This window comes from Musa acuminata, chromosome BXJ1-8 (genome assembly GCF_036884655.1).
Source record: "Musa acuminata AAA Group cultivar baxijiao chromosome BXJ1-8, Cavendish_Baxijiao_AAA, whole genome shotgun sequence".
Taxonomy (NCBI): Eukaryota; Viridiplantae; Streptophyta; class Magnoliopsida; order Zingiberales; family Musaceae; genus Musa; species Musa acuminata.
In genome coordinates this window covers 46,527,087-46,547,554 of record NC_088334.1, presented here as the reverse complement: position 1 = coordinate 46,547,554, position 20,468 = coordinate 46,527,087, and the positions used below count along the sequence as shown (strand labels likewise).

At 41.1% G+C, this 20,468-nt stretch overlaps 3 protein-coding genes across 3 annotated transcripts; 2 read left to right on the top strand and 1 right to left on the bottom strand.

The window, feature by feature from the left end:
• The first annotated feature begins 417 nt into the window (after window positions 1-417).
• Window positions 418-3,122, top strand: LOC103996290 (protein EDS1L). Its single transcript, XM_009417179.3, has 3 exons — window positions 418-838; window positions 1,154-1,945; window positions 2,106-3,122. The coding sequence occupies exons 1-3, from the start codon at window positions 521-523 to the stop codon at window positions 2,853-2,855; spliced, it is 1,860 nt and encodes a 619-aa protein (XP_009415454.2). The 5' UTR covers window positions 418-520; the 3' UTR covers window positions 2,856-3,122.
• LOC135585649 (endoglucanase 11-like) lies at window positions 3,080-5,827 on the bottom strand. Its single transcript, XM_065080307.1, has 5 exons — window positions 5,558-5,827; window positions 5,263-5,475; window positions 4,978-5,178; window positions 4,630-4,884; window positions 3,080-3,753 (listed from the first exon to the last, which is right to left on the bottom strand). The coding sequence occupies exons 1-5, from the start codon at window positions 5,792-5,794 to the stop codon at window positions 3,112-3,114; spliced, it is 1,548 nt and encodes a 515-aa protein (XP_064936379.1). The 5' UTR covers window positions 5,795-5,827; the 3' UTR covers window positions 3,080-3,111.
• Window positions 5,828-11,614: 5,787 nt separating this feature from the next.
• On the top strand, window positions 11,615-19,801 carry LOC103996292 (nucleobase-ascorbate transporter 1). The gene is made up of 14 exons (XM_009417180.3): window positions 11,615-11,864; window positions 14,346-14,443; window positions 14,572-14,748; window positions 15,059-15,159; window positions 15,234-15,309; window positions 15,408-15,467; window positions 15,553-15,740; window positions 15,827-15,923; window positions 15,991-16,077; window positions 17,911-17,969; window positions 18,366-18,457; window positions 18,548-18,625; window positions 18,701-18,861; window positions 19,256-19,801. The coding sequence occupies exons 1-14, from the start codon at window positions 11,789-11,791 to the stop codon at window positions 19,466-19,468; spliced, it is 1,563 nt and encodes a 520-aa protein (XP_009415455.2). The 5' UTR covers window positions 11,615-11,788; the 3' UTR covers window positions 19,469-19,801.
• Window positions 19,802-20,468: the final 667 nt, after the last annotated feature.

Here is a 20,468-nt window from a genome sequence, read left to right as displayed (position 1 = left end):
GTTTCATTGATAAATGATGAAGGACTTGAGAAATGTTGACCAGAATGGCCAGTTGACTGGGTCCAAATGAGAGGATAAGTGGAGGGGATCCTCCACCAAATCTTGCTGCAATAAGATTCGGGGAAATCCAAACCTGTCATCCTTGGATGCATCTTGTACTAGGTGGAGTTCACCGTATCGTTTTCCTCACGTTCGATGCCTCCTGACTGGGGGCACGGAAGGAGTCATGGGTCCCACGATAACCTCGTGGCTTCCATCCAAACACGAGGCGGGTGTTGGGCACGGGTAATTTTGTGAGAACCCATCTCAAGTCTGTGGCGGGCGAGCAGTCCGTCAATGGCCGAGACGTCAAAGTCAACATCCTGCGGGCCCCATGCTTAGATTACCAACTCCTCCTCTCTCTGGACGCCGCCCACGCCCTCGTCTTTGGCCACTCCGTGACGGCCTCCAGCTGTAACAGATCAAGAAGAAGCTGATTAGGGGAGGAGGAGGAGTAGTGATAGTAGCGTTCATCTGAGCCATGTTGTGTGACGACGGAAAGATGGCTCTCATCCCCCTCTGCTGCTCCCTCTCCATGGCAGCCCACCTTTCCCCTTCATCCCCTTTCCTCCGCCACGACAACTCTGCCCCTTCCGCGGCCATCTTCGCCTTCCGTGCCTCCTGGTCCGCCGACGATTGGCTGCTCGCCGGCGCTGGGTCACCGTTCGGCGAGCGGGAGATCGATGCCGCTCTCTTCCCCTGGATCAAGAGCGTCGGCAATGACACCACTGCTGCAGTCAACGGGGCCTTCCTCCGTTCCTTCAAGAAAGTGCTCGACACTTCTCGGCTTCAAGCTGAGGTAGGCGATACATCAGATTCTTGCTTCTGTTCCTTCTTTGGCTCTCTTTCGATCACTTTCTAGTTATGCTGTGCTTTTCAGAGTGACAGTATGTAGATCGAAGAACTGATAAAGAATGGGGAATCATGTTATGTCTCTTAGGATCAATCACGTAGATGGTTGGACTCCATCTTACGAAGTTAAAACCCCCGATTAGATGTGTTTGCATCAGAAAATTAGCGTTTTGTGGTTCAATCGCGATTTTTAGCTGGAACATCGAGAATGTTACTGTAACTCGTAGAATTGGTAACCCACAAATGATCTTTCAATTTACAGGTGCATGCAGCTGTAGCAGACAAGAAGCAAATCGTGTTCACCGGGCACTCGTCGGGAGGCTCAATCGCGGTCCTTGCTGCCATCTGGTTCCTCGAACAACGCCAGAACTTTGAAGGCAGGGGTGGTCAGGTCGATCCTTTCTGTGTCACGTTTGGGTCTCCTCTTGTGGGAGACGGTGTCTTTGTTCACGCTCTCCAGCGAGAAAACTGGGCTCGCTTCTTCCTACATTTTGTCATGGCGGCCGACATCATCCCCCGCTGTTTGCTCGCACCTCTGTCATCTTTCAAGGATGAACTCGAGGCCATTCTCGGTTTCTTATGTCCAAAGCCGCTACTTTTCAGTCCCAACACCGTCATGAGCTCTCCGGTCACCTTCTACAGGAAAGTGCTTGGGCATGCTCTTTCCGTATCGAACCACCAAGCCTGTTTGCTCATGGGATGCACAAACCCATTGCTGGAAGTTCTAACTGGCTTTGTGAAGCTGACTCCTTACAGACCAGTCGGAGCATATGTTCTCTGTAGCCGCGATGGCAGGCTGCTCTGTCTCAGAAACTCGAATTCCATCTTGCATATGCTGTTCTACTTATTCCAAGATGTTCGTGGTGCCGATGTAGAGGAGGTTGCTCACAGAAGTTTAGAGGCGCACCGTCTTTATGAAGCAATGACAAGAGATCATTTGAATGTGCAGAACATAGTGCCAGTGGATTCTTCATATTCAATCCCTCTCACCTTCACCAATGGATTTGACGACAAGGCGCAACCAGTCAAAACTCTGTTGAAAGATCTTGATTTGGTAAGCTCTTATCGATGTAGTTCTTTGAACGTGTTATTGTCTCCTAGTATTCCAAATTGTTTGCTGTCGGACAAGCAATTTAGTTTCAGATCAGCGTGATCATTCGACTTTGAACTTCATCTTCTTCGTCTAAATGAGCACAGTGTCCATGGCATTTCAGAGCCTGGAAGCTAGGCTATGTCTACGAGCAGCAGCAGAGTGGGAGAAGCAGAGACTGAGGAACCAGGCCAAGATCGACGACAACTACAGCAAGATAAAAGAAGCCCTCAGCTTTCTCAGCGACTACCGGGCGACATGCGAGGTGCGAGGACTCGGTTACTACGACACCTTCAAGCTCCAAAAGGACGTGGAAGACTTCAACGCCAACGTGAAGAGACTGGAGCTTGCAGGGCTGTGGGACGAGATAGTCGAGATGCTGAGTCGGTACGAGCTCCCTGATGGCTTCGAGGGAAGGCAAGAGTGGGTGAAGCTGGGCACGCAGTACCGCTGGTTGGTGGAGACGCTGGACATCGCCAACTACTACCGGCACTCCAAGAACGAGGACACGGGGCCGTACATGGTGAAGGGCAGACCCAGGCGGTACAGATACACGCAGAGGTGGCTTGAGCACGCCGAGCGATCGCCTGCGGGTTCCTGCACGGAGTCATGTTTCTGGGCGTCGGTAGAGGAGCTCTGCATCGACACCGGCGATGGCAAGCCCTTCCTGGAAGTGAGATCCAGGGTGGTGGAGCTCGAAAGGGAGGTGCTGCGGTGGGTAACCAAGGGGAGCCTGGGAAGAGATGTGTTTGTTAGCGAGTCTACCTTCGCGAGGTGGTGGGTGACGCTTCCGAGACAGCACAGAGCAGACTCCTGCATTGCTGGGTTCGTGAATGGCGAAGACATGTTGGAGACGATGGAAGCTTCCATATGATTGCAGGATTCAGTAACATCAAAAAAAGCTCAAGTCAAACCTGAATCAGCACGAACTCCATATTGGATGCGCAGAAATCTAACAGCTATTACCATCACTCAAACCATTCGACACGACCACATCTTTAAGTGGTTCGATTTGAACTTGTAGCTTTCTTTCTTTTCTCCACTGTTCCCCATTTCTTTTGTATCTTACAGAATGTATCTTGACCCCGAAGATGTACGACCGAGGACAAAAACAAGTCATAGAAACAAAATTACTTGTGTATCGGCCGATAAAACCTTGCGAATACTCCGACCATAGGCGCCGTGTTGTACGTGCACGCCTCCGTCTGCATGTAATTCCCTCTCACGTCCCTGAACTCGTCCTTGGCGTCCGGGCCGCCGACGAGGGCGCCGACGAGCACGTTCGGGTTCTTCCTCCGCCGGCCGAACCACTTGTCGTAGCCCTGGGCACAGCCGATGAAGGACCTGTCGACCTTGTAGGAGACGGTGGAAGCCGCCCTGTGGTGCACCCTGGTGGGATACTTGGGCCCAAACCCCACCAGGTAGCTAAACCGCAATGGGTTGGAACCCAGAATGTAGTCCACCTGAGCCTTCACGAAGGATAACATGTCTTGGGGGCTCAATGATCCCCGGGGGCAGTGGAGCTCCGGCTCGCCGGAGGACATGGCTAGGTGGTCGGCGAAGACGGTGAGGAGGAAGCTGGCGCTGGCCACGTACTGCATGTTGTTCCACTGCCGGACGAAGAGGAGGCCGCCGGGGGTGCGGCGGACGTTGCTGCCGTTGGTGTTCAGGCCGAGGCAGGAGCACACGTAGTGTTGGCCTCTCGATCTGTACTGCTCTAATATGCTGATTTGCTCGTCTTGTAGTTGATGTCTTCCCCCTTCCATCAACAGCTGACAAAAAACCCTAAACATTTGTCACCATGACCTAAATTATCAACAGTAAGAGCAAGTTCTCCCGAGGACGGCATGGACTGTTCACGTACTGTCATGACTCAGTTTGGAGTTTGGCGTGGTCGGACTCGATCTAGACCTAACTCGGCATGGGCCAAACGAAGTTTGCTGGGGTCAATTCTAACAAGGAGAAGATTTCAAGTCTTGTTGTGCCTAATCTTTCCACACAACTCCATCACTTTCTACGTCGGAAAGCAAGCCCAAGCAATTAAAGGGACATTCCAAGCGATCATGAATGATGATGATAAGTCAACGCACGGTTCGAGAAGAACAGTGTCCATTGGAAGATTGAAGCATACCAATCTCTCGTTCTCTGTCATCACCTCGAGTCTATATATTGGTGAGCTAAGAATCATAATGACGATAGATTCAAACCTACTTATGCTTCGAGTTCTGACCAACCGAAGTCCACATGTTCTACATCACAGGCCCCATATCCTACCAAACGACCAATGGGACGGGGTTGCCAAAGTCAAAGTACAAGTCAGTTGTAGGCTGCCACCCCTTCCTACCATTTATACATAGCTTACAAGTCTCCCAGTTTAATTCTCTTTGTGCATGCAACTGAGTCAAACACCGTGGACCACATCGGAAACACTGTTCTGACTTCTTCCCCTTCCCTTTTTTTCCGAAGATTTTAGTTCAAGACGATCAGATCTCATATAATATCGCAAAAAAGTGCTATAATTTATCGATATATTAGCATCTAGACATTTGTTAATCTACAAATCATTTCATCTTTATCATCCATAATGTTGTCAGCAGTAACGTAAGTAAGAAGACGAAGAAGAAGAAGAAGAAGAAGTGGAAGTCTACCTTGGAAGCGAGAATTTGGACGCCGGCATATTTGATGTCCCAGCTGAACTCTGAGACGTCCCATCCCGTCCCACCCAACTCATGAGCGTTATCAATCGCGTACCGCAAGTAATCCTCCCTCCCCGTCGCACGGTGAAGCCACAGAGCCGCCCACAGCAGCTCGTCGCCGTAGCCGCTCAACGACGGGTAGTAGCTCTTCACCGCCGGGATGCTGGTATCGTATTTGCCTCTGTACTTGTCCCCGAACGCAAACAACTGCATCCCCAAACAAATGATGGTCCTGTTTAGGAATGCAAGAGTGCACGGTAGACGTTGCGATGTGTGTATGCTTGTGTCAGAGGTCGCAACCTGTTGAGCGTGATGCAGGAGGAGGTGAGAGTAGTGCGGGTTGGTCTCCCTGAACACAAGAGACGCGGCTGCCATTGCTGCTGCTGTCTCTCCTGCTACCTCAGAACCCGGTCGATCCGGGTCGATCTTATACGCTTTCCTCGATGTCGTCATGTCCTCCGGCCTCTGCCAACAGTAGTGATCGGTGTCACCGTCTCCAACCTAATCCAAGAAGAAGAAAGGGTAATCGATGGTCTACATACATCGAGCAGCTATGCCATGCAGGATTAATGGCAATCAGTATACCTCAGCCCACAGAACATCGTGGTGAGTGTGGGCTTTGATGAAGTAATCAGTCCCCCACTTTATCGCCTCCAGTGCGTGATCGAGCTCCCCGGCCGACGCGATCGCATGCCCGTATTCGGCAACGCTCCATGACAACATAGTCACGGTAAAAGCCATGGGTAGGCCGAACTTTACGTGATCTCCGGCGTCGTAGTACCCTCCGACCAGATCAACCTGCAGCATCACAAACTCGATGAGCTAATGAAGAAAGAATCATGTCTGCGTCATTAATGGATGCAGAAGTTGAAGGGCTGACCCCTTGTTCGAGCCCATCGGTGAGGCCGGAGTGTCCCCGCCAGGTGATGCGCTGGCCATGAGGAAGGTGGCCGGATCGCTGCGCCTCGAGGTAAAGCAAACTCTTTGAGAGGGCGTCCCCGTAGTCGAATGCAGCCTGGTTGAAGGTAGGAAGCAGGAGAAAGATGAATGAAATCAGCGGGATCAAGCTTTCCAGGATCTTCCTTCTGTCCTCGTCTCTCTCCATTCCTACAAACATATGAGAGAGAGAGAGAGAGAGAGGGTACTGTTGGTTCATTTGGGAGCTTAGAAAGACCTGCTACTAATACACATGCGGCAGTCAATGGAAAGCGAGTCTCACCTTCCTTGACACGGTTTATGAATCTAAGAAGGTGAACAACTACATATCAGTACATTAATCTTTGCAATCATGAGGATGATGCATCCGGAAATGAGGGAGCCACCCACCCTGCGCTGCCTTCTGAGAACCCTTCCAAGTCTGGAGTTGGTGCCTCTTTCTCTGGCAAGTGAGAGAGGGCGACTCAGCGAGAAAGCAGAGAAGTCTCTGTTACAGTATCAAAAGGAACGTCAACTAGGTGCTTGCATGCTCAGAGAAATCATATACAGTGTCCTCAGACAAAATGCACTATCGACGATTCTTTCTTGACTCCAAATGTGAATCCCTTGACACACCAAACCCACGTTTTATTGGCATGCAACTTTGTGATCATTGGATCGGTCAGTCGGTGAATTAGTTCATCTTCCCTTTAGTCTATTTCACTTCCACAGAGTGGTTAGGAAGATCTTGCATGCGATCTACATAATAAGAAGGAATCCGAGCACATGACAACTTCTTAGAAGATGCGTTGTTCCATTACCGATCTATCATCGGTCATCACAAAATTTCCTTACGTAAACTGCAATCATGTAATATCTTTCATGTATGCTGCTTTCCTGTAGTCTTAATCTTCTAATTTCATTCCCAGCTCTGTTTTGGGGTACATTATGTCTGCTTTGGCTGTAATTTTCTTGTGCAGGTAATTAAAATGGCAGTACAAACTGCATCAAGACATCATCTCATCCCTAATTATCTTAGAAGAATAAGTAGATTTCTCACTTCTCAAAACCAATCTGAATCCATCATAATAACTGGAACAGAGTGTCGAACCAGATCAAACTCTTGGATTGAAAATGAACTGTTCCTTGCGACATGCTGATGTAACCGGTAAGGTCTATGAGAAAAGTCCTTGGTAGATAGATCTATCGGCACTGTTCTTAGAGCAGGACGCAGAACAATAAAATAGGAATTCCAGAGTGATTCCTTCTTTGACTCTTGCTCGGCAACTTGTCTGATTGGTTAAGAAGCGACTGCTTGCCCTGACACAAACACGCATGGAATTCTGCTCGACATGGAACTAACCCGAGCTCTCTCGTCAACCATGGTAGCGACTACTTTGCGCCTCTGCTGCGTCGGCGACAGCAGTTCCAAGCTTGCGATCTTGTCTTCTTTCTGGTTCTTGGAGTCAAGATTAGAAAACCACATTGAATAATGGAGCTATGTTCCTGAAAAGAAATAAAATACGACTTTGCACCATCTGATGACGCACCCAAGAAACAAACTTCTTCGGCTGAGTTGACTTTACCTGATCATTCGAGTGGGGCTAAAAGCATCTCCATAGCTGGGCAATATCCTCTTTGTCTTTATTGGAGATGGGCGCACCAGTTGTTGATCACACGGCTACTGCCAAGAGCTGTTGTTGCAAGAGATATCCCAAAAAAGACGGAGAAATACTTGTCTGCAAAGAAAAAGATGTAGCAAGGAGAATTGAAGTTTGGCCTCTCTGGACTTGTTGTGGACTTTCTCACTTCGAGTGACTGATGGAAGAGAGTGAAAGATGCAGCGTTAAAAGGTGAATCGAGAGCTGCATAAGAAACTAAGAGATCGGATGTTGTTGTATAGAGTAGTTGGTGAACAAACCTGGTCTCTTTGAGAATAGTCAACGGTGCTTGATTGGAGCCCACAAGGAACAGCATGCAAGTCAAACGAGACAGGGCAAAGTTGGTGTAGAAAGAGAATAACATGAGTAGCTCCAGTATGAATCACTTTTATGGTGGCGATAAAAACAATTTTATATTTTGTATGGGTGATGAAGCATCGGGTTCAATATTCTTAAGAATTTAATTGGCTAATGACACATCATTATACAAATTTAATTAGATGTTAAGGAAGAGTATATTCTACTCATTTCTAGATTACCTTCCACCTTATAGTTCCAAATAATTTATAAAAATATTTTTTTTAAATAAATAATATTTTGATTTAGTCTCCTATTTGACTATTACCTTGGAAGGATTCGATAGTTGAGTTTAAACATTTTGGATTAGTAATTCGAGTTCAATAAGTTAATAGATTAACGATAAGATCATTTAATCTCACGTTGGTTAAAGAGTACGGAAACTAATGACTCTCCGTTATATCTCATTTACTCTCAAAGGTGTATTTTGAAGCTCACATACAAGATAATTCCTCACAGCCTATGAGTTATATTGAACTAAGCATTTTGATTCTAGACTATATTAAGTCTCGAAAAGAATGTCATATCGAAAATGGATAAAAATTAAGATTGGGATCTAATGAATATTATATTAAGTTCAAGCATTTTGGATAAATGATTATGATAGAAATTATTAAGTCATGTAAGAATGACTTGATTTTGATTCAGGAGATAAATCTTTTTTAATTTTGAAATCATCTTTATAGGATACAATTATTAATAAGTTGCATGTATGGAAGAAGATTATTGAGAGATAGCATAATAACTTGACCATAGCTTAGCACCCAAACATTGGGCATGATACCATGGGCTCATGTCCCACTTGGCAACTAATATAATTACATAAACAAATGCATAATGATTTGATGCTTCGTGAAATATATGCAGGACATATCAACAAGTAGGGAAAGCATAATTTGATGAGGCATGCATGGCTCATCCATCAACATCCAACCAAATTGACTTGAACATTCCACAGACCTGTTCTAATTTGTTCACAAGATTACCTAAGTATCAGAACAAGCATAGCCTGAGAAAGATGTGCTACTCCATGGATTTAATCTCTCTATCCTAAGCTAATTATATGCAAAAGCTTGAGTGATAACTAAAATAACTCCATGGAGTTAATCTCTTTATTTATATTTCGTCCATTGGGACTTTTTTTTTGGGCACCCTAATTATAAAAAACAAAAAGAAAACATTCCTTATATGAAGAAGAAATATCTTCATATTTGATTTGGAGAATAATAATTCTTTTGATGAAATATTTGATTGATAGGCTTTCATTTTTTTAAAATAATATATTCAACTACGATTTGTGACTTCAATCGCAAACAATATTATTATTTTTATTTTTTTTAACATTGAGAAATTGAGAATATCGAACTAGATTAGGAGATTATTGACGATGTTGGTATGTGATAATTAATAAAATTTATTAAAAAATATATATTTTAAATTAGTAAAATATTATGTAAATAAGAAATAAATAAAACGATCCCACATTAGTGAGCTACAAGGTTTTGTTCCTAAAACTAGTTTCTGAATACAAGAAGAGAACATGAAATGTATAGCTTTGTACACAAAAGCACTTCTTATTCTACTGCATGGCATCTATTTGATTTGGACAGAGGCAAAAAAGAATGCGTGTCTCACACTGTTTATGTTTTTTTCTACATTCAAACAAAAACCAAAAAACTAAGTAGAAAGTGTATCAAAAAAAGAAAAAAAAAGTACAAAATACAAGCTAAGAATTTAAGAAATAGCTATCACTCTATGTTTGGTGGTAACGGATGTCAAATTTCAGAGTTAATTTACTCCAAAATAAAGTTTCCATTTTGAACAATTGAAGGAGAAAAATCTAATGCTTCTATTTACATTAACTATCTATAATAATTGATTTGCGAAAGAAGTTATTAACATTATGATCAATCTGATCTAGACCCGTATGTGTAGGATTATCCGAGATATCTTCGAGATAAAAACATCGAGCTCCCGAGGTATCACCTATACGAATACCAAGATTGGATAAGTTTTTCGACCCGATCTTTTCGATGCCCAAGTGATATATATGAGTGTAAAAATGAGTGTAAAAATGAGTGGTAAAAAAATATTAACCCTTTTTTTTTATTAAAAATAAGTTTTTATATGTGAAGATAGTCTCTAATCGTCTCTAACAATCTCCTCTTAAGCTTCTTATCCGCCACATAAGCAAATAGATAATTTATAATAATATATTTTGTTTTCTTATCTTTAGTTTGGGTTCTCCACCGAACCAAATTGAATTTTTCTCCTTTTTATTATTATTATTATTATCAATCTTGATCGTCGATTCCATTCAATGTGATAAAATTGATTTGATTTGACTCAATTTTAATTTTGTAAACAAAATTCGAAAATATTATTTTGATATTGTTGTGAAGGTATCGTTCATGTAAATATCATTTTGATGTTGTGTCGAGCTTACAACACTATTTAAAGATTCAAATAATTCCTGACAATGAGAATTGCGGACAGAGAGAGAGAGAGAGAGAGAGAGAGGACAAAGGTGAATTGGAAAGGGACAGTCCTTTCACCACAGAGTAAGCTGACACAGCCTTAAAAGAGGACCCACCCTTATGTGATGGCGACTCCACATTGCCATCACCACTTCCATTTCGTCATGTGCCTTCCAGTTTCAAACACACCCCCCCCCCCCCCCCCCCCACAGTATCTTCTTTTAAGTTATCCAAACATTGATTTGGAAAGTAGTTGCTTGGATGGAAAGAAGATGCTTAGGTTAATGGGGGACAACACATCCCACTTATCGTATCCTAATGCAACAATCTAGAGAAGAAGAAGACGAACCAGAAACTTTGAGATTCTTCACGACATGATGAGGTGCAGGACTAAGCTACAGGATTCCCAAAGCCGAGCACTGTGAAGACCATGGCCAAGTGGAGTACTTGGTGAGGACCGAGGATTCAGTGGAGGAAACAGTGCGTGGCTGTGTTGATCCCAACACGGCCACAGATCACAATGGTGAGCCCCCCACCCCTCCCCCCCAGGAAAGCCAAGCTTGCGACACAAAAGGCATACGGAGGAATGGTGGATTTCAAAGTCTTGTTCCATTCTCTGGAACAATAAATATTTAAGGACCATGGGGTCACTCCGGTCAAATTATCACCCCAATTGTCAAAAGCAAGGTCATCATGCGGCAGAGTCTTCGGGAGGAGTGCTAATTCCAATCACGAAGTGTCCTATAAATAGTTGTTCTCTGACACTGTTCACGGAGGCTGATGGATGAGCAGCCAAGCGAACAGGGTGAAGTTTATTCTGTCAGCAGCCTACTAATCTAATTTATCTCTTTGGAAGACGCAGGTAATTATGATTTCTTGTCTCATTACTGCTGCAACACATCTGGTACCACTTTGCTTGCTGTGCCATCAAACAATAGTATCAGTAGTAGCTTTTCCCGTCCACCAGTGAAACCCAGCAGCAGCAGCTCAGCAGTCGTACATCGTATAAAATCCTTAGGAGGAAACAGAGGATGCCTCAACGCACCAGCGAAGAGGAGGATTTGAGGAAGCAGTGTGCAGGAAGACGGAGGAGAAGAAAAGTGTGAAAGAATTAGATGCGCCGCATCCATCCATCCATCCATCCATCGCTAAAGCAGGGGAAAGCAGGGAAGGGAAAACTCACGACGTTGGTCGCACTAAACGAAATCCGTTATAACGAGGCAATTTGTCGTGTTATCATAACGGCACGAGAACCGTCATTGTCTCACCCAACTGGTTGCTTACTGCATGGAAGATAACGGATTAGAACAATTAATAGTGTAGACAATAACGCTTCGTGAAACGTTATATCGTTTGCTATATGAAACAATCCACTTCGATTGCGTTCCGGGAGAGATGGCAGTTTCGACATTTGGGGTGAGTATGCAGTGGCAGTTCGGTCACGTCGGTGGTTTTTCACTATATATTTTGGAACCAATAATAATAATAATAATAAAATAAATAAAGAAAGGGTTTGGGCGTGAGGGAGTGACTTCTCACTCACTTCTCCTCTTCCCCCCTGCGCTCTTTTCCGCTTTTGTGGCATCTCCTCTGTGTCGCTTTTACTTGTCTCTTCGGCCACCGTCGTCTTGTCTGCTCCTCTTCTCAGTCTATCTTGGTGGCGGTCGCCGGGAGGTGGAGCAGAAAGGCGGTGGCGGTGGAATGGAGAACATAAGCCACCCTCCAATGGAGCAACTCCAAGACTTGGAATACTGTATCGACTCAAATCCTCCTTGGGGTAAGAGATCTCTTTTAACTGTTGCCCTCGCTCTCTTTTGCTTGCCGGGCTGTCATTTTGCTTGCCGTCTGAATCGTTTGCTTTTCCTTTCTCGTTTTGGATGAGTGTTGGTCTTGGCTGTTGTCATTGTCTTGATGAACCGCTTAGGAGATGAGACTGCTCTTTTGTTACTTTGCATTCTGCTGCTTGTGGTATGGGGAACGAGTCGTAGGGTTAAAAAAAGGATCTTTTTTGTTGGGTCCTACAGTAGTTCGTGGGGAGACGTTGGATGTAGTTCGAGTTTGAAGGGTTTCGGTGGTTCTCTTTGCAATTCTTGCTTGAGGATGTGAGTTTGATCGGGTTGTTTTTGTCCTTTCTCGATGTGGGGTGGCAAGTGGTGCCCTTTTTGGTGGTAACTTTTGGGCATCGGTTTCACTACCATCCGGTGGGTAAATCTTCAGCCAACCTCCAAATTTCTGGTTGCCGCTTCTTTGTTGGCATCGCATGGTGAAAGAACGGATTTGTCTTATGTGATCTTTGTTTTCTGCTGTAGGTTTTCTTCCGTTATCTATGCTTCTTGTGTAAGCACCGCAATTTAAAAAATAGACACTCAGGATTCGTTCAAAAGGATTGTTTTGTTTATTAGCCAACTTGTTTTCTTGAACCCAGTTGGTTCAGATTGGGAATTGGATGATTCTGATCATTTGTCTTAAGAACTCTGTCCTTGCAAAATTATGTTTGAGTCAACTTTGAAGATCTTTTCCTCATAGGTTTATGTCATTGTTCAATCAACCATATAAAAATTTCTGGTATGCTCGGTGGTTGTGGTAATTCTTGCTGGTAGAAACCAATGTAGGTTGGTGCAAAACTCTGGTTTTATGGTCACTGAAGTCATAATAGAGCACTGGACAAACAAACCACTTCTTAGTGCTTCCAGATTTTTCTCCCACAAAATGGTGGACTTCTTTTCAGACATTTTATTGCTGCCTGTTTGGTTTCAATGCTATTTTATGGCTATGCACTCTGCACAATGGGAAGAGTTATGTTGTCTAGAAGATAGTGGAATCTCTTTGTGCTTCTAGGTTCAATTATCAGGGCAACAAAATCTACTTGATAGTTTGTGATGAATTTCCGGACCTCATTTGACTTCTCTGCTTCTATTTTCTGCAGATAGATATTGTATCACTTCTTGCTTTGTTTGCACTATATAGTAAGATGCCATTAGGATAACTTGCCCATAATTGAAGGGTTATCTAAGATCTCCTTAAGGTCTTGGAAGAGTCTAGCATGTTTCTCCGCCAGGTATTCTGTATATCTTGTTATCAGTTTATCTTCTTGAGATACAAGTATAAGATAAGCTTATTGTTCATCAAAATCTATCGAAAAATTCTGACAGGATTGAATTTTGTCAAGGGGACTATTCACACTGGTGCTTCATTGGTAATGTAGGTGTCCATGTGCTATTCCTCATGAAGGATTATGTAGGAAGCCTGAATCTGATGCATTATAGTATTTTAAGATATATGGCCACATCTTTATCCAAGTTAATTTTGTCACTGAGTAATCTTTGTCCCTGTCAATGACAATTTTGAACCCCCTGTTTATGGTTCTGAGGTGAGGTGCAGGATTTGCAGGTTCACGGTGTTGAGGTCTACTATCATATCATTAATTTTCTATTTACAATTTGTTTTTCTGCTCTCCGTTACCTTCATAGTATCATCATGTTTTTGGTTTGTTAAATATTTGTAGTCTTGATAAAGGGTTATTTGATCTGTAGTAGTGTCCTGAAACTTTGATCTCGAGTGCTCATGTAGCACATCAATCATTAGGGGAAGCAGCTGAAAAAGAGAGGGAGGAGGTTAATGCCAGTATTGTCACTTGGGCATCCTTGTGATACTATTACTCTGTCCTTCCATATGCTCTACCATATGAAACTCTGTACCCTTGTCTGTCACTTTCTTTCTGTCTCTTTGCTATTAGGTTATATGCAAGTATTTAAAAGTGGCCTAGAGCATGCTTTTCTTTCAGTTTTTTAAGGTAATGTGGAGATGATGGTTGCTTCTCTTGCTTTTCCTCTCTAATTTCTTGTTTTGTCCTGTTAATGTTTTGTTTTTATTTTTCATTTCAGTTTTTGTTTTGAGTCACTTTTGTGGATAGTTATTTAGGTATTGAAAATTTGGCTAAGATTAGCTACTAATGGTTTTGATTGGTTCGATTTCAACTTTGACCAAGCATAAGCTTGCATGCCTGTTTCCTCTGGACAAGTATAAACTCTTAATTTTTAATCACATCATTCTTTGGCCTCACTAACAGTTATTGATGAGTGATAACTTTAACTGGAGACCTATTTATGTGGAAATGTAAACCATGTATCATTCAGCTTACACGTATAACAACAATTTGCTGTTCCTTCTGTTCCAGCATATGTTTCAGCATATGTTTCTTATAAGAAGCCATCTTCTTTGTTTATAATAAGCATTTGTCTATGTCTCTTTCCTGCAGTTGAAACTATCTTGTTGGCTTTTCAAAATTACATTCTAATGCTTGGCACCAGTGTGATGATTCCCTCAATGCTTGTTCCACTAATGGGTGGGACTGATGTAAGTTAAAATTCATTTCAGACGGTCAGCTATACAGATATACTTTATCGTGTCAGCAATGGATATTTTGCACACTCACTTTGCTGATTGGTGCTTTTCTTATTGACATGCTTTCCTATATTTCTTAGGCTGACAAGATTCGAGTTATACAAACATTGTTGTTTGTATCTGGCATCAACACGCTTTTGCAAGCATTGTTTGGAACACGTTTACCAACCATCGTGGGTGGTTCCTTCTCTTATGTGATACCTATCCTTTATATCATTCGAGACTCATCTTTGCAGCAAATTCCTGATCCACATGAAGTGAGTTCCTATATTCTCTATTAAGGGCTCTCTAAAGCTTATGACCATGTAATACCCCAATCCGATTAATCTCACATCAGATTTGGCTAAGCTTTAAATAGTAAGTTTTTCACTACCCAAGTCCTAAATCACACCCCATTTTGTGGGTACTCCCATGTGGTTTTGGGCTCATATTGTGACAAATATGACATCAGTGCTTAGCCCATAATGTGGGAATAATTGGATTGCACCATTACAGGTCATCTTCTTTTTCACCATTTACCTAGTTAATCATACATGCTGCTGAGTATTCCATGTGTTCAACTTGCAGAGGTTTTTGCAAACTATGAGAGCCATTCAGGGAGCACTAATCATTGCATCCAGTTTGCAGATAATAATTGGTTATAGTCAGCTTTGGGGGATCTTTTCAAGGTAGTCCTTCAGAGCCCAAAGATGTCAGCATTTTTGTTATTTGTATATGTAATTTCCACTGTGTTGCTTTACAGGTTTTTCAGTCCGCTAGGTATGGCACCTGTAATTGGATTGGTTGGCTTGGGACTATTTGATCGAGGTTTCTCTGCTGTATGTCAGTAATACTTTAGCATCATTTTCTCTACAATAAGAGTCACAGTTGTTGTGTAAAAAAAACTGCATTTAAAGAAAAATGTTTTGCTCTTTAGGTAGGAAACTGTGTGGAAATAGGCATTCCAATGCTTTTGATGCTCATTGGGCTGTCACAGGTAGTTTATTTTTTTTGCAAAACTAGGTTTCTTCTTTCTTTTGGCTACTCAATTTGATTAGTTGAGAAAATTTTGTAATTTGCAGTATCTGAAGCACTACAGGCCTTTCAGAGATATTCCCATCTTTGAACGCTTTCCAGTTCTCATCTGTGTCACAATCATTTGGATATATTCTCTTATCCTAACAGCAGGTGGCGCATATAACCATAGACCTGCAAGAACTCAAAACAGCTGTCGCACTGATAGGGCAAATCTAATATCATCCGCTCCTTGGTAAAGTTTCACACTACATGCTGCTTGCCCGTTTAATCTAACTTTTGGAGTGTGCACCCTTTCTTTTCATGGACTAATTCTTCCAGGTTCAAGTTCCCATATCCTTTGCAATGGGGTGCACCGACTTTTGATGCTGGCCATTCAGTAGCCATGATGGCTGCTGTATTGGTTTCTATCATAGAGGTACAGCTGAATATAATTTCTGTGTTTCTAGGAATATCTTTTAAGTTTCTTTTGCCCAAAACTGCAGTCAACTGGTGCATATAAGGCAGCATCACGCCTAGCTATTGCAACACCTCCTCCTGCTTATGTATTGAGCCGAGGCATTGGTTGGCAGGTCTGATACTTAACTTTGTCTACTTGGATAAATTCTGTTCTTGTTGAGTTCTGGAGCTTGTTATGTTCTAATTTCATTTCATGTCCACATACACATAGCCCTAATACTTGCACAACAGTTTAGTCTCATGTTTTGAAACAACAAATTTAAATGTATACCAAATCAGATATCTATGCATACACACATATAGGCATGGTTATGTGCATCTATACATATTGGTTAGTTGATAGTTTGCATCATAAATTTTTATGGCTAAGCTTAAAACTTACAATTGATTATAGCAATAGATAGATTGCAGGACAAACTTCTTTGGTAATGGATAAACAAGTTATGTACATGATAGCAAGGTTCGTCGCACTACAGCATACCACTTGGTACGGGCGGTACATACCGGTTCAACAAGGGGTCCATATGGGCGGTACATATCAATCTGTCGGTATACCCCATCGTATCGTGTGTCAGTATATCAGTACGTATCTTACCGACGATCGATACATTGGTACAGATTGGTAAGGCGAACCATGCATGATACAGCTTCTTGTTGTATTTTATTTGTAGATGACATTGTTTTAGTTGATGAGATTCTAATAATTTAAAACTGAGTTATGAAAACTAAAGGTTTTAAATTAAATAGGACTGAGATGGAATATGTGAGACCTAATTTTACTAATACTAGGTGTATAATATTATATAGTAAAGTTACACGGGTAAGTTTTAAAAGCAAAAATTTTAAGTATTTTGGATCACTTCAATTCGATGGAGAAATTGATGATGACATGATTTGTAGAGTAAAAACTGGATCATTAAAGTGGAGATGAGTTTTGGGAGTTTGGTATAAACACAATGTACATCTTAAATTAACAGAAAAAATATTTAATAATTATCAAGCCAATAATACTTTATGGATTTGAGTGTTGGGTGGTTAAAAAATAACATATAGTAAAAGTTTTGTTGTTGAGATAAGCATGTTAAGGTGAATATGTGATGTTGCCAGAAAAAATAGGAAAAATTATTTTCATTTATAAACAATTAGGTGAAAACATATCCTAAGAGAATCATTTTTTGTTGTTATAAACATATGCTATGCTGACTTATAGGTGTTATTGTTAGAAGATGAGAGACAACATGTATTAATGGTACGAGAAGAGGTAAAGAAAGACTAAAGAAGTATGTATGAAAAATAAAAATTATGAATAAAGATTTTAATGGCTCTTAATTTAATTAAGGATATTACTTTTCAGAGAACTTAATGAGAAAAAAAACCTATGTAGCCGAGCTCAAATAATTGAGACATTATGGTTTGTTGTTATTACAGATTGTAGGACAATTATTGAGCGAAGAATGGTTGATCTAGAAAGTCTACAGTTGAACATCTAAAGAACGGTTTATATTCTTGTGCATAGAAGTGTTTTTGTGGTCACAGTTGAACACTTTCAACTGTGTTCAGACGTCTTGAGAGCTCCTATGTCAACTAAGAAGCTTGTTTCTGGTACTTTTCTTTTTGTAATTATTTTCCTATAAGTCTTTGAATCTTTTAGTTCTTTCTTTATGTTAGTCCTCATCCCTACATGGGATGCTAAACATTACAATCCATTATTAACTTAACACTGAGTGTATATACCTCAGACTTGAAATCAGAAGCATCTCTTGTCTTTGAGCTTTAGGTAGTGTAGCATCATTTATTACTTAAACTGAGTTTTGGCTGTCATGATATGCACACATTTGTTTCATAGATCACAAATGTGATATAGTCTTGAGCCTGTCTCTATCCTTTTTTTCTTTCAGCTTTGTAGCTAAATGCTAAAATGCTTTAGCATTCATGCTTCACCACAGGGGATAGGTGTACTGCTGGATGGTCTGTTTGGGACGGGAACAGGCTCTACTGTTTCTGTGTAAGATTTTTTTTTCCTGGCAAAATTCTGCTGCATGTGATAGGGAAACATGAGTTAGATATATGCAGAGTATGCAAAATATTCATGAAAATTATATATACCTATGGCCACAATGTGTTGCACTGCTTCCTGATTTTGGGAGGGACCATACCATAAGTCAGGTGCAATGCCCATGAAAAGGATCCGTGTTGTACATATTGCACAAAATTCCAGCATGTATCTTATATGATTCTAGATAATAATGGCAATGATGATAACACTAGTGAGTCGGGTGCAATGCCTCTGGAAAGGATCTGTGTTGTACTAGTACATATTGCACAAAATTCCAGCATGTATCTTATTTGATTCTAGATAATAATGGCAATGATGATAACACTAGTTTCTGTGCAATTTTAGGGAGAATGTTGGGCTTCTTGGACTTACTAGAGTTGGCAGCCGTAGGGTTGTTCAGATTTCTGCTGGATTCATGATATTCTTTTCCACCTTAGGTATGATTCCTCATACAGTTTCCACGATGCTGGTGTTAATGTTTTTTTCAACATGCAATCAGTTGATGATGTTTTGATCTGTTGCTTCAGGGAAATTTGGAGCCGTCTTCGCATCGATTCCATTTCCTATATTTGCTGCATTGTACTGTGTCCTTTTTGGCCTTGTTGGTATGTGTTTTATTTTTCTTGCTGCATGTGTACTTGCTGTCGATATTTCTAATTTCCTTTTTGAAAAATTTGCAGCTTCTGTTGGAATATCATTCCTTCAGTTTACAAATATGAACTCTATGAGAAACCTCATCATCACTGGTCTCTCACTTTTCCTTGGAATATCTGTTCCACAATATTTCAATGATACTCGGGTTTCTTCTGGTCACGCACCCGTAAATACACATGCAGGATGGGTTAGTTATCTTTTAACATCCGTTTGAATTCTCTACAGAATTAGTGAGTATTTTCTACATTAGTCACAGCTTTGTCTCTTGCTCTCTACAATCTGTTTGGTGCGACTTGAAATAAATGAATCAATCAACTATGCTTTAAGATGGCAATCAAAATAACCATTTGACAAGGAAGTGTGGAGGTTTTGTTGCTCAATCTGTTTGTCATTCTTTTGCTGGCTTGCTAAGCTATCATGTTGTGCGAAGTATTTCCTGGTTGTTTTTCCCGAATTTGAATTTTAGCAATTCCTATGTTAGAAGCAACGTGTTGTCTGATTAAACCATGGATGTCAAATGTTTGGAAAGGCTCTATTGTTAGAAGCAATGTGTTGACACCATAAACTTTTGCTGATTGCAGTTCAATGGGTTCTTGAATACGATCTTCCTATCACCTCCAACTGTTGGGTTGATTGTCAGCATATTTCTCGACAACACGTTGGAAGTTGAGAAGTCCAAGAAGGACAGGGGGATGCCATGGTGGGTAAAATTTAGAACCTTCAGAGGCGACAACCGGAACGAGGAGTTCTATACACTTCCTTTCAATCTCAACAGATTCTTTCCGCCAACCTAGCAGAGGCTCAGATCTTCGGCAAACGCTGACCGAGCTACTCCATTTTGATAACAATGCTTGCAGGCATGTTCTTCATCAATTCAAGCGATCGGTGATCCTGCAATCTTTTTGAACAAGTCGAAAAGTTTCGGCCCACTATCTAACCTTTTTTAGGGTTCCATCTTGATTAGTTGGCACCTTGCTGCTCCACTTACAGCTTGTGCTGCTAGAATCTCTTGTATTTTTCTGTTATATGCTTCTTGTATTAGGCCGACTGGTTCATCTGTGCCATGTAGTTTTGTGGTGTAATAAGACAGCACTGTTTCACACATTTAATTGTTCCTCATTTGTCTATCTTATTATGAGTTTATAAATTGCACAGGAAAAGTCTAAATACTGAACTGTAAACACATTAATATTGAGATGAATAAAGAATTAATTGTTTGGTAAAATCTAACAGAAACTCTTGTTAAATATTACAATAATTCTAAATTATAGTCTCAACTTTTTTCTAATTAAGATGATAAAAATATTGTAATAAATTGGGAGGTTCATGTCAATTTTTTTATTTATCATTTTATAGTGCAATTATTACTCTTATCAGAACAAATACTTTTTTGATCAATATCGAACTTAATATATTTAATCAATAGAAACAAGAGATGTGATCTCAAATAAAAGAACAACAAACCAGAAAAGATACATAAAGTAGAACCCCAAATGAAACTCCACAAAAATATCCTTTTTTACTATAAAAGAAGTAACTAATTATATATTATTCAAAAAGATAAAAGAACCATTACAGTCATCTCCATCCCACTTTTTACTTATACAATACAAATATCAAAAATTAAGATAAAAATCAAAAAATAAAATAAAAGTATTTATAAATAAAAAACTAAGAAATTAAAAGGTAAATATTTTAAGAAATTATATTTATTTGATTGGGGAGTGATCAGCAGGCCCATGGGCCTCTATTTGGGCCTCATGCCACATTTATGACATGGCCTAGAATAAGAAT

Excerpts from the sequence above, each read along its gene's own strand:
- LOC103996290 (XM_009417179.3), top strand. The coding sequence starts at position 521 with ATGTTGTGTGACGACGGAAAGATGGCTCTCATCCCCCTCTGCTGCTCC. Across the intron at positions 839-1,153 it reads CTTCTCGGCTTCAAGCTGAG|GTGCATGCAGCTGTAGCAGA; the intron begins GTAGGCGATACA and ends TTCAATTTACAG. Across the intron at positions 1,946-2,105 it reads TGTTGAAAGATCTTGATTTG|AGCCTGGAAGCTAGGCTATG; the intron begins GTAAGCTCTTAT and ends ATGGCATTTCAG.
- LOC135585649 (XM_065080307.1), bottom strand. The coding sequence starts at position 5,794 with ATGTTTGTAGGAATGGAGAGAGACGAGGACAGAAGGAAGATCCTGGAA. Across the intron at positions 5,179-5,262 it reads ACGATGTTCTGTGGGCTGAG|GTTGGAGACGGTGACACCGA; the intron begins GTATACTGATTG and ends TTCTTGGATTAG. Across the intron at positions 3,754-4,629 it reads TCCAAATTCTCGCTTCCAAG|CTGTTGATGGAAGGGGGAAG; the intron begins GTAGACTTCCAC and ends GTTTTTTGTCAG.
- LOC103996292 (XM_009417180.3), top strand. The coding sequence starts at position 11,789 with ATGGAGAACATAAGCCACCCTCCAATGGAGCAACTCCAAGACTTGGAA. Across the intron at positions 15,310-15,407 it reads TTGATCGAGGTTTCTCTGCT|GTAGGAAACTGTGTGGAAAT; the intron begins GTATGTCAGTAA and ends TTTGCTCTTTAG. Across the intron at positions 18,862-19,255 it reads TAAATACACATGCAGGATGG|TTCAATGGGTTCTTGAATAC; the intron begins GTTAGTTATCTT and ends TGCTGATTGCAG.